The sequence below is a fragment of the Ranitomeya imitator genome, chromosome 4 (genome assembly GCF_032444005.1).
Source record: "Ranitomeya imitator isolate aRanImi1 chromosome 4, aRanImi1.pri, whole genome shotgun sequence".
Classification (NCBI taxonomy): Eukaryota; Metazoa; Chordata; class Amphibia; order Anura; family Dendrobatidae; genus Ranitomeya; species Ranitomeya imitator.
Window position 1 is genome coordinate 243,493,200 of NC_091285.1, and position 13,323 is coordinate 243,506,522.

General features: G+C 42.4%; 1 protein-coding gene across 1 annotated transcript; it reads left to right on the forward strand.

Moving 5' to 3' along the window:
• Nucleotides 1-506: 506 nt before the first annotated feature.
• On the forward strand, nucleotides 507-1,866 carry KIAA1586 (KIAA1586 ortholog). The gene is given in 3 exon segments (XM_069762321.1): nucleotides 507-1,335; nucleotides 1,338-1,631; nucleotides 1,634-1,866. Coding segments are annotated over 3 exon segments (1,356 nt in total).
• The last annotated feature ends 11,457 nt before the right edge of the window (nucleotides 1,867-13,323 follow it).

The window sequence follows — 13,323 nt, forward strand, 5'->3', positions numbered from 1 at the left end:
ACGCCATTCCCCGTGCACTGATACCTGGCTGCGGCCAATGCAGCCCGGGTTGATCTCTGACTGACCGCATCACAGCTTGCTCAGAGCAAGTCCCCCGACAGCTACTAATGAAGTGAGTCAGCCCCCTCTGGATGACATTCCCAGCCTGCTTCCAGCTCATCCAGACCCTCCGACAAGTGAGTCCAATGTTCCCTCCACTCCATGTAACAGGTCCAGGATAAGACTCCTTGTATGTGGCCTCACCTACATGTAGCAGAACTGAGGCTGTACTTAGTACAACTTTGTGTGATCTCCTACTGTACTATTTGTGACATTACATAGGACTGCAGGTGAACAACTCCTCACTACCCAGAATCAGACAAACTCAGCTCTGCTATGCTATGTTACCTGCAATACAGCTGTATCCGCCTTCAGATCAATGCTGGGCAAAACTTGTCTGTGCTTTACATAGGACTGCAGGTGAACCAACTACTCACTATCCAGAATCAGACAAACTCAGCTCTGCTATGCTATGTTACCTGCAATACAGTTGTAACCTATCCACTTGTCCGGACCCTGTCAATGTCTTTGTTGATCTGAAGGAGCTTGAGTCTACTACCGCTGAGGCCATAACCAATGCTCTCTTTTCATGCTTGTGTGAAAAAGGTTTTAACAAAGAGTATTTGATGGAAAATTCGGTAGGATTTTGTTCTGATGGAGCTGATGCCATGCTGGGTTGCAAGTCTGGGGTGGCAGCCAGAGATCTAAAAGAATATCCAAAAATTGTCATATGGCACTGTTTAAGCCACAGAGCTCAACTTGCTCTTGATGATGCAATCAGTTCCATATCTCAAGTGAATCACTTTAAAATTTTCTTTGAACAAATATATAATATTTACCATGTATCCAACAAAAATCAGTTAGAACTTCATAAAATAGCAGCAGATCTAGAGTTGGAAATAGTCAAGATTGGTAGAATTCTGGGTCCTCAGTGGGTAGCTAGTAGTGCTCGTGCTGCAAAAGCTGTGTGGAGAGAGTATCCAGCTCTGTATAAGCACTTTTTAAATGACAAATCTTTCTTGGGGCTAAAAAAAATGGAAAGTTTCTGTTTCTTAAAAGAATTGGCTTTGATGATAGCAATTCTGGATGAGCTTTCTCTTCTATCCCTTGCTTTACAACAACGGGAGATATCTCTTGTAATGGTTGACCATCTACTTTGTAGATGCATTAGGGCACTTAAAAACTTGAAGGAACGTCCAGGCCACCATGAGACACAGGTTGCTACAATGATTAATGCAGAGCCATTTAAAGATATTCCGTTTCAAGTGATTGAAAAAAATACTGGGCTTCCACGATCACAATGAATCCAAAGTTGCTTTCCACTGCTAATACAAGACAGATGGACAGTGCTACACGTGAACAAAATGTAAACCACTATAAATATGTATTGTCCCTCTTCTCATTATTGGAACCAAGTTCATGGCCATCTGAGCTCATACTATCTCCATGGGCCGAAGGAGAAGGCAAGTTACAAAATTTAAGTGACATCCTCAAATTCCGCATCCAAATGAATGATTTTCATGACTACATAGACAACCGATGTCTTGCAAGCAGTAGCCTTCCACCCTCCATTCAAGAAGCAAAGAAAATTATTCGTTTAATAGCGCTGAAGCTGAAAGAGGATTCAGCATCATGAATAATGTTGCTACACATGAAAGAAGCAGGCTTACTGTTTCTGATATTTCACACCTTATGACGATCAAAATTCTAGGCAAACCTCTTTCCGACTGGGGTCCAGAAAAATATGTGAAGTCTTGGTTAAGGAAAAATCATCACACTGCCACAGACCGTAGAGTGAAAAAAAAACCAAACACAACATTGTGGTGAAAATTTTGTTTCCATTTGGTCTCTGTTTTAATGGTGAAAAAGTACATCACTTCAGTTTCTCTGAACACGTTCTTTTTGCCTGCTAATCCATCTTCATTGATTTAAAATGGCTTTGCTGGACCTCAGCACTCCTCCCTATCATTGCGTGCTGACAACTGACAACCTATGCAGTCCTGTACATGCGGTATGGCAGGACAGTAACATTTGTGTATATAATTGTCTAATGTGGATTTTTATCTGCATGTTCTGTTGAATATTAACCATCTAATCAGTAAATTGCATGTTATTTCTTAACTAACAAATTAGTAGTTCAAATCCCTTAATCTTTCACACCATGCCACACAGTTCAGTATTTATTTTGACATTACTATAGTTATGGAAATATGACAATGTAACTCTGCAATTAAAATCATCATTGTTTGACATAGATGAGACTTGAGTAACACCAGTTTGCAGGAAGGGTATGGTGATTTTTACTTTTAATTACCATTAGGAGGATGCAGCCAGACTATCTTATGAATCAGAATGTAGTGCACAGCCTGGTCAAGTGAGACAGCTGCATAGAAATATATGCAGCCGCCACACTCGGGTCAGGAGAGCCGCTGGCTGGCCAGAATGTGCACTGATCTGATCTCATTCCAGTTTATTTTTTTTCAACTGTTTGACTTCGCCCCTACTTGTATATGTCTGAGGAAAAGGTGTGTGTAAATGGGTGTGGTTTTCCTACACACAGAACCTGTTGTTAAAAATTTGAATCTCACCCCTGCTCTAGCTATCCTTATGGTCAAACTACACATATTACTAATATTTCTAAAGCACATCACCATTCACATTATATCACATCACAGAACAGCAAAGCTTGTTTCTTTAAGAGGGAAACGTGGACAACAAGTACATATCCTTACACAAGTATTAGATTGGGGTGAAGCTTTTGGCCACGACAGGAGCAGGGAATAGGTGCACTGTGGGCCTGCTGCCTCAGAATTTGTACATACGTGCACCTATGTCCTGCATGTAACTGATATCTAAATGGTACAATTGTGGCCAAAAGTATTGACACCCCTGCAATTCTGTCAGATAATACTCAGTTTCTTCCTGAAAATGATTGTAAACACAAATTCTTTGTTATTATTATCTTCATTTAATTTGTCTTAAATGAAAAAACACAAAAAGAATTGTTCTAAAGCCAAATTGGATATAATTCCACACCAAACATAAAAAGGGGGTGGATAAAAGTATTGGCACTGTTCGAAAAATCATGTGATGCTTCTCTAATTTGTGTAATTAACAGCACCTGTAACTTACCTGTGGCACCTAACAGGTGTTGGCAATAACTAAATATAGAAAAAAATGAGGTGCTCACTACTTACCGTATATACTCGAGTACAAGCCGAGATTTTCAGCCCATTTTTTTGGGCTGAAAGTCCCCCTCTCGGCTTATACTCGAGTCATATACCCGGGTGTCGGCAGGGGAGGGGGAGCGGGGGCTGTGTAGTCATACTTACCTGCTCCCAGCGCGGTCCCTGCAGTCCCTGGCTTCTCCGGCGCTGCAGATTCTTCCTGCACTGAGCAGTCACATGGCACCGCTCATTACAGAAATGAATAGGCAGCTCCACCCCCATAGGGGAGGAGCCGCATATTCATTGCTGTAAATGATCGGTGCCATGTGACCGCTCAATTACAGGAAGAAGCTGCAGCGCCGGAGAAGCCAGGGACTGCAGGGACCGCGCCGCAGCAGGTATAATTACCTGCTCCTCGCTCCGGTGCGGCTCCGTCTGCAGCGTCCTCTAGCTGTGACGCTCAGGTTAGAGGGCGCTGTGACGTAGTCAGTGCGCGCCCTCTGCTGAGCGTCAGTGCTGGAGACGGAGCCGCAGAGGAGCAGGTAATTATTGAAAGCGCCGGCGTCCTGAGAAGACAGGTGAGTATGTGATTTTTTTTTTTTTTTATGGCAGCACCAGCAGCATTCTAAGGAGCACCTATGGGGCCATAAAGGTGCAGAGCATATAAGGGGCACAGCATTCTAAGGAGCACCTATGGGGCCATAAAGGTGCAGAGCATATATGGGGCACAGCATTCTAAGGAGCACCTATGGGGCCATAAAGGTGCAGAGCATATAAGGGGCACAGCATTATAAGGAGCACCTATGGGGCCATAAAGGTGCAGAGCATATAAGGGGCACAGCATTCTAAGGAGCACCTATGGGGCCATAAAGGTGCAGAGCATATAAGGGGCACAGCATTATAAGGAGCACCTATGGGGCCATAAAGGTGCAGAGCATATAAGGGGCACAGCATTATAAGGAGCACCTATGGGGCCATAAAGGTGCAGAGCATATATGGGGCACAGCATTCTAAGGAGCACCTATGGGGCCATAAAGGTGCAGAGCATATATGGGGCACAGCATTATAAGGAGCACCTATGGGGCCATAAAGGTGCAGAGCATATAAGGGGCACAGCATTATAAGGAGCACCTATGGGGCCATAAAGGTGCAGAGCATATATGGGGCACAGCATTATAAGGAGCACCTATGGGGCCATAAAGGTGCAGAGCATATATGGGGCACAGCATTATAAGGAGCACCTATGGGGCCATAAAGGTGCAGAGCATATATGGGGCACAGCATTATAAGGAGCACCTATGGGGCCATAAAGGTGCAGAGCATAAATGGGGCACAGCATTATAAGGAGCACCTATGGGGCCATAAAGGTGCAGAGCATAAATGGGGCACAGCATTATAAGGAGCACCTATGGGGCCATAAAGGTGCAGAGCATAAATGGGGCACAGCATTATAAGGAGCACCTATGGGGCCATAAAGGTGCAGAGCATAAATGGGGCACAGCATTATAAGGAGCACCTATGGGGCCATAATCAAAGGTGCAGAGCATATATGGCACAACATTATAAGGAGCATCTATGGGGCCATAATCAAAGGTGCAGAGCATATATGGGGCACAACATTATAAGGAGCATCTATGGGGCCATAATCAAAGGTGCAGAGCATATATGGCACAGCATTATAAGGAGCATCTATGGGGCCATAATCAACGGTGCAGAGCATTCTATATAGCACAGTTGTATATGGAGAATCTATGGGGCAATAATGAACGGTATGGAGCATCTATTTTTATTTTTGAAATTCACCGGTAAATGCTGCATTTTCTACCCTAGGCTTATACTCGAGTCAATAAGTTTTCCCAGTTTTTTGTGGCAAAATTAGGGGGGTCGGCTTATACTCAGGTCGGCTTATACTCGAGTATATACGGTAGTTGGTGCTCAGGAGAAAAAAATAGAACATCCAGAAAAATAACTCCGGCACACAATAGAAGTCAAATGCAATTCATGAAAGTTTATTGGAAAATTCCAAACGTTGTAAATGACGTTTCAAATGACATTAATTCACCGCACACGTATTAGAAAAAATGAACAATAATATCATCACTCCACAGGTAATTTTTCGACGTTTCGGCTTATGAGCCTTTTCCAAGTAAACCTGTACATGTATCTGTAATGATATTAAACAGATAAATACACTTAAATACATATGACCAAAAATAACCAAAACTTTTGGAAAAAACCAAAGCCTCGAATACACAGGATATATAATATAGAATAATCCCTGTTTGGAAGCAAAAGACCATACATACGAACTGGGATATACTATATGAATAGGACTGACAGACAAAATAGCCACCAGTCAAACTAGAAAACCATCCGAAACAGAGAGGAAAAAGGAAAAACAAAGGAAAAGAAAAAGGAAGAAAAAAAGAAAAGAAAAGTGGAGGGAAAACAAAAAGTACAAATAAGAAAAAACCAAGAAAAATAAGAAAAATAAGAATATAAACTCACACACTACCATATATAAAAACACATATAACAACACACATACACATTCACACACCGATCTACAAAACGCCCAGACACATGCATACTAGCATGTACACACATATACACACTCATATACATATATCCAGAACTACCATACGTAAGCAGAAAAAGAGTACAAGGACACAAATGAATAAATAAATAGGTCTGTGTAGGAAAGAAAAAGATATAGGGCTAAAGCCAAAGGTAGAGTAATATAGTGTGAAAAACACTACAGCCAAATGGGGCCCAGGACAACAAAGTGAAACACACGGCATATGAAATAGAACCTATAAAAGAGGAGCCGACGGCTGAGATAAACGGTAACTACAGGAGACCCAGATGGCTACGTGAAGAACATACACAGAAAGTATGACAAAGAGACATTACCAGTGGTGGTGGTCCGACTAAGCGAGGTCCGTGGTGCGGTGGGGGAGAGAGCGCAGAGCCGCGCTTATATGTGCCCGCCGACCGCAGTGAATGGAGGAGGAGAAAAGAACTTCCGGGTGCCCAGGAGGCCAGGATACATAGTGCGCAGGCGCTAGAAGAAAGTAAAGCGCCGAATTGAGCCGAAGAAAGCCGGGTGTAGAGCGTCATCGGCGCATGCGCAGTTAGCGCAAATCAGAGCCAGCCTGTAAGAAAGGAAATAAGATGAATATATGGCAAAAGAATAGAAATAAAGTAAAATATAAGTGATCAAAAAGAAAAAGGGAGACCTAAATGAAAAGAAAAAAACAAGAAAAGAAAAACATATACTAAAAGATGAGACAATAAAAATAATGATAAAAATAATGATAATATTAATAATAATAATAACAATAATGATCCCAATCACTTAAGTAAAAATAGAAGGAGATAAGAGACCTCCACATATCAAATGAAGTCCATAGGAGGAAGTACCTTCCAGCAATTCTAAGAGAGTCAAACAAAATGACAAATGGCAGAATGATTGTATATCAATAGACAATGTCATAATCCCTGTTGAGGCCAAAGGGAGAAAGTGTTTGCAGCTTATGAATCCAGTAGGATTCACGGGCCTTAAGTTTTTTAATCCTATCGCCACCTCTCCTGGCTAAAGGAACACTGTCAATCACCTGATAACGTAATTGTGCAATAGTATGTCTATGCTCCAAAAAATGGGCAGGAATGGGTAGTAGGCTGCGTGAACACCTAATGGTTGATTTGTGCTGGGAAATGCGGTCTCGGATATGCTGGGTAGTCTCCCCAACATATCCGAGACCGCATGGACATTTAATGAGATACACCACATACGTGGAATCACATGTGAAGTGGCCCTTAATCTGAAATCTGCGCCCAGTCCGTGGGTGTGTGAAGGAGTCCCCCTTTATGATATTCGAACATTGGTGGCACCCCAAGCAAGGAAAGGTCCCTCTCCGTGGGGTACTCAAAATACGTTGTCGTGGTGTAACTATTGCTGAGCCGACATCTGCTCTTACAAGATAGTTCCTGAGATTGTCAGATCTAGTATTACAAATTAGTGGTCGAGAGTTGAATTCCGGGATATCGGGATATGAGGTCTGCAGGATATTCCAATGTCTAAATATACTCTGATGTATGGGCCGTTTGAAGGGGTGAAACATATTCACAAAAGCTATCCTGGGAGTCTTGTTTCTGTCTCGTGTAGATATATCAATATTTTTTCCGATACCCCTGAAATAAATGAGGGATAGCCCCTCTCCCGGAATTTAAAGTCCATCTCGAGATGTCTACGAGAACGAACTAGTGGGTTCGAAACTATCCTCCTAATCCTCTCATGCTGGGATTTGGGTAGGGCCTTTTTGACATGATGGGGGTGGCTACTCGTATATAAAAGAAGACTATTTTTATCTGTTGGTTTAACGTACAGATCCGTCTCGACTAGGCCGCCTGGTTTTATTAATACCAATGTATCCAAGAAGTTGATAGACCCATGATCATATTGAATAGAAAACTCAATATTGGGTGTGCACAAATTTAAATCACTGTGAAAGCCAATAAGTGTCTCTACATCTCCCGTCCAAATGAGGAACACGTCACCTATATAACGCTGCCAAAAAAATACATGAGAAATGAACAGAGGATGACAGTAGACAAAGGTGTTTTCAAAAAAGTCCATGAATATATTCGCGTAAGGGGGCGCGATGTTAGACCCCATCGCGGTCCCCTTCTGCTGCATATAGTATTGGTCCTCAAACAGGAAAAAGTTTTTTGTAAGAACCAGTCTAAGTAGGTCACGACAAAAGGACAATTTGTCAGTGGTGAAGGTCGTATGTTGCTGTAGGTATGTCATGACAGCCTCAATACCTTGTTGGTGCCCAATGCTGGTATACAAACTTGTCACGTCCATGGTGACCAGAACCGATTGTGGGGGTAGGGGGCCCAGGTCCCTCAATAGCTTCAGAAAATGTGCTGTGTCCTTTAAAAAAGATCTCATGTTTGGCACAGTCGGAGATAGAATTTTTTCCAATGTAATAGCCAAAGGGGATAATAGAGAATTGGTGGATGCGACTATAGGTCTGCCGGGAGGTTTCCATAAGTCTTTATGCACTTTGGGAAGTGTGTAAAAAACTGGTGTTACTGGATGCCTATTGATAAGAAAATCCCCCAACCTAGAGTCAATGGTCCCTAACCCCTGATAGTGAGTGACAACTCGTTGGATCTGTTTTGCTATCTCGAAGGTAGGATTGTGAGGTATTGGGGTATAGGTCGTATTATCCCTTAATTGCATCCGTATCTCTTCCATGTAATATGACCTGTCTAGCACCACCATCGCTCCCCCTTTATCAGCGGGCTTAATGATTAAGTCTTTGTTGTTCTTAATCTCGAGGAGAGATCTGTACTCCTCCTGAGATAGATTATTTCTGATCTTCATATGTCCTTTCTCAATGGAATCCAGGATTGATGTCACGTCCTTTTGTACTATCGAAATAAAGGTCTCAACTGGATGGTATGTTCGTGGTGGCTGGAAAGTACTACCTACTCTAAGGCCAAGGGACTTTAAAGAAAAACATGTCGGTGTAACTGGAGGTTCGACTGCTTGATCATGTGAGCGATCAGCGAAGTGAGCTTTTAATCTCAGGGTCCGAAAAATCGATGTAACTCTTGGTTAACCTGGAAAGAATCAAAGTGGGGAACTGGACAAAATGTGAGGCCTTTTGTCAGGAGTGTCATGTCGGCTGGGGAGAGGATCTGTGATGAAATGTTGTATACAATGTTGGTGGATGTAGAGGTATCCCTACCTGAGATCTCGTAGTCATCCTTTGTCGATCTGTATTGCCTCCTTCCTCTCCGCGTCTTCCTCTTTGGGGTCGGGCACGTCGCTGCTCCAAAAAAGGTGGTCTTGAGGATCCGAAGTCGCTGTCCGAACTGGTGGAAAAAGAGTTGTTGTTTCTCCTGTATGGCCTTGATCCTCTGTACGGTCCAGTAAAGCGCCATCGATAAACTGAGTTGTACTTGTAATCGTCTGCGTCACGCAGGAACTTCATTCTTTTCTTCTCCTGTAAGTTACTACGGAATTCCGAGATGGTACTATCGAGCTTAGTCTTAAGGGTCTTGAAGTCCTCCGGCTTGGTGGTATCAACCAACTGTTGTTCTGCAATGGTAATCTTTTCTTTCAGGTCAGTTAACTCCCTCTGCAAAAAATCAATGGTAAGAACGATAAGGTCCATGGAACACTTGTTTAGGATGGATTCGAATTTGACACAGTAGTCGACAGTAGTCGAATTTGACACACATGCATACTAGCATGTACACACATATACACACTCATTTACATATATCCAGAACTACCATACGTAAGCAGAAAAAGAGTACAAGGACACAAATGAATAAATAAATAGGTCTGTGTAGGAAAGAAAAAGATATAAGGCTAAAGCCAAAGGTAGAGTAATATAGTGTCAAAAACACTACAGCCAAATGGGGCCCAGGACAACAAAGTGAAACACACGGCATATGAAATAGAACCTATAAAAGAGGAGCCGACGGCTGAGATAAACGGGAACTGCAGGAGACCCATATGGCTACGTGAAAAACAGATGAATAAAACTTGGCACTCAATTTGAGAAGAAAAGCTTCTTAGTTTATTGATGCATCCAGACAAACAAAAGTGCTAAACGTTTTCGGTCCACACCGGACCTTCGTCAGAGCCTTTCTTTGACATTGACTATGAAACATATAAATGAATACAGTGTCACATGATGCGGAAATATACGTCATATAATGCAAAAAACGAAAAAGAGATCTAATGGTGAAAAAACGAAAATCTACATGACGTAATCATGGTCATGTGACCACCCACAGAAGGTGCATGCACAGACAGCGCTAGTGGGAAGGGGTCTGTGCATGCACCTTCTGTGGGTGGTCACATGACCATGATTACATCATGAGTCACCGGGACTTATACCCGGAAGTGCCGCCCCTCCTGCAGCGTTGCTCCTCTCTGCCCTGCTCCACTGAGCGCTTAGGATCCAGGTATGTCGGCAGTTACTGCGCCTCTCCCCTCCTTTATTTACTGTTCTCTGCCCCATTGTGTATTTCCTGACCTGGTCACATTCTCTCCTCACAGCGCCGCTACTCCCCTCAGGCTCTGTGCCTTTTCATGACGCGGCACTCTCCATTTGAGCTTTTCTTCTCAAATTGAGTGCCAAGTTTTATTCATCTGTTATCTACGGGGTGGACACCCTACTTGAGCACCGCCAATCCTCATATTTACTGAGTGCCGTGTTCTCTAATCGTACGTGAAAAACATACACAGAAAGTATGACAAAGAGACATTACCAGTAGTGGTGGTCCGACTAAGCGAGGTCCGTGGTGCGGTGGGGGAGAGAGCGCAGAGCCGCGCTTATATGGACTTTAAAGAAAAACATGTCGGTGTAACTGGAGGTTCGACTGCTTGATCATGTGAGAGATCAGCGAAGTGAGCTTTTAATCTCAGGGTCCGAAAGAATCGATGTAACTCTTGGTCAACCTGGAAAGAATCAAAGTGGGGAACTGGACAAAATGTTTTGAGTACCCCACGGAGAGGGACCTTTCCTTGCTTGGGGTGCCGCCAATGTTTGAATATCATAAAGGGGGACTCCTTCACACACCCACGGACTGGGCGCAGATTTCAGATTAAGGGCCACTTCACATATGATTCCACGTATGTGGTGTATCTCATTAAATGTCCATGCGGTCTCGGATATGTTGGGGAGACTACCCAGCATATCCGAGACCGCATTTCCCAGCACAAATCAACCATTAGGTGTTCACGCAGCCTACTACCCATTCCTGCCCATTTTTTGGAGCATAGACATACTATTGCACAATTACGTTATCAGGTGATTGACAGTGTTCCTTTAGCCAGGAGAGGTGGCGATAGGATTAAAAAACTTAAGGCCCGTGAATCCTACTGGATTCATAAGCTGCAAACACTTTCTCCCTTTGACCTCAACAGGGATTATGACATTGTCTATTGATATACAATCATTCTGCCATTTGTCATTTTGTTTGACTCTCTTAGAATTGCTGGAAGGTACTTCCTCCTATGGACTTCATTTGATATGTGGAGGTCTGTTATCTCCTTCTATTTTTACTTAAGTGATTGGGATCATTATTGTTGTTATTATTATTATTATCATTATTTTTATCATTATTTTTATTGTCTCATCTTTTAGTATATGTTTTTCTTTTCTTGTTTTTTTTCTTTTCATTTAGGTCTCCCTTTTTCTTTTTGATCACTTATATTTTACTTTATTTCTATTCTTTTGCCATATATTCATCTTATTTCCTTTCTTACAGGCTGGCTCCGATTTGCGCTAACTGCGCATGCGCCGATGACGCTCTACACCCGGCTTTCTCCGGCTCCCTTCGGCGCTTTACTTTCTTCTAGCGCCTGCGCACTATGTATCCTGACCTCCTGGGCACCCGGAAGTTCTTTTCTCCTCCTCCATTCACTGCAGTCGGCGGGCACATATAAGCGCGGCTCTGCGCTCTCTCCCCCACCGCACCACGGACCTCGCTTAGTCGGACCACCACCACTGGTAATGTCTCTTTGTCATACTTTCTGTGTATGTTTTTCACGTAGCCATCTGGGTCTCCTGTAGTTACCGTTTATCTCAGCCGTCGGCTCCTCTTTTATAGGTTCTATTTCATATGCCGTGTGTTTCACTTTGTTGTCCTGGGCCCCATTTGGCTGTAGTGTTTTTCACACTATATTACTCTACCTTTGGCTTTAGCCTTATATCTTTTTCTTTCCTACACAGACCTATTTATTTATTCATTTGTGTCCTTGTGCTCTTTTTCTGCTTACGTATGGTAGTTCTGGATATATGTATATGAGTGTGTATATGTGTGTACATGCTAGTATGCATGTGTCTGGGCGTTTTGTAGATCGGTGTGTGAATGTGTATGTGTGTTGTTATATGTGTTTGTATATATGGTAGTGTGTGAGTTTATATTCTTATTTTTCTTATTTTTCTTGGTTTTTTCTTATTTGTACTTTTTGTTTTCCCTCCACTTTTCTTTTCTTTTTTTCTTCCTTTTTCTTTTCCTTTGTTTTTCCTTTTTCCTTTTTCCTCTCTGTTTCGGATGGTTTTCTAGTTTGACTGGTGGCTATTTTGTCTGTCAGTCCTATTCATATAGTATATCCCAGTTCGTATGTATGGTCTTTTGCTTCCAAGCAGGGATTATTCTATATTGTATATCCTGTGTATTCGAGGCTTTGGTTTTTTCCAAAAGTTTTGGTTATTTTTGGTCATATGTATTTAAGTGTATTTATCTGTTTAATATCATTACAGATACATGTACAGGTTTACTTGAAAAAGGCTCATAAGCCGAAACGTCGAAAAATTACCTGTGGAGTGATGAATATTATTGTTCATTTTTTCTAATACGTGTGCAGTGAATTAATGTCATTTGAAACGTCATTTACAACGTTTGGAATTTTCCAATAAACTTTCATGAATTGCATTTGACTTCTATTGTGTGCCGGAGTTATTTTTCTGGATGTTCTATTTTTTTCTCCTGAGCACCAACTAAGTAGTGAGCACCTCATTTTTTTCTATATTTACTATTGTTGTTTTGGGTGTTGCTCCTACGAATCCCATTTTTTTCAATGTCTTTCTTGACATTATCATACAACGTGGACAAGACATCAAACATTATTTCTCAAGTCACGACCCCGGGAACCTTTCTCCATACACCCTCGGAGCAAATACGGACGAGGGACTTCGAAAGGGATCTACGCCGACTCACGGCCCTTGACTTACATGCGACAACATTGGCCGAGTATCTCAAAGTCCAACGTATCCCGAGGGGTCTCCGGGTTTCACTCAGACCCACCCTTTTCCAAGATAACAGCGACTACTGTGTCAAATTCGAATCCATCCTAAACAAGTGTTCCATGGACCTTATCGTTCTTACCATTGATTTTTTGCAGAGGGAGTTAACTGACCTGAAAGAAAAGATTACCATTGCAGAACAACAGTTGGTTGATACCACCAAGCCGGAGGACTTCAAGACCCTTAAGACTAAGCTCGATAGTACCATCTTGGAATTCCGTAGTAACTTACAGGAGAAGAAAAGAATGAAGTTCCTGCGTGACGCAGACGATTAC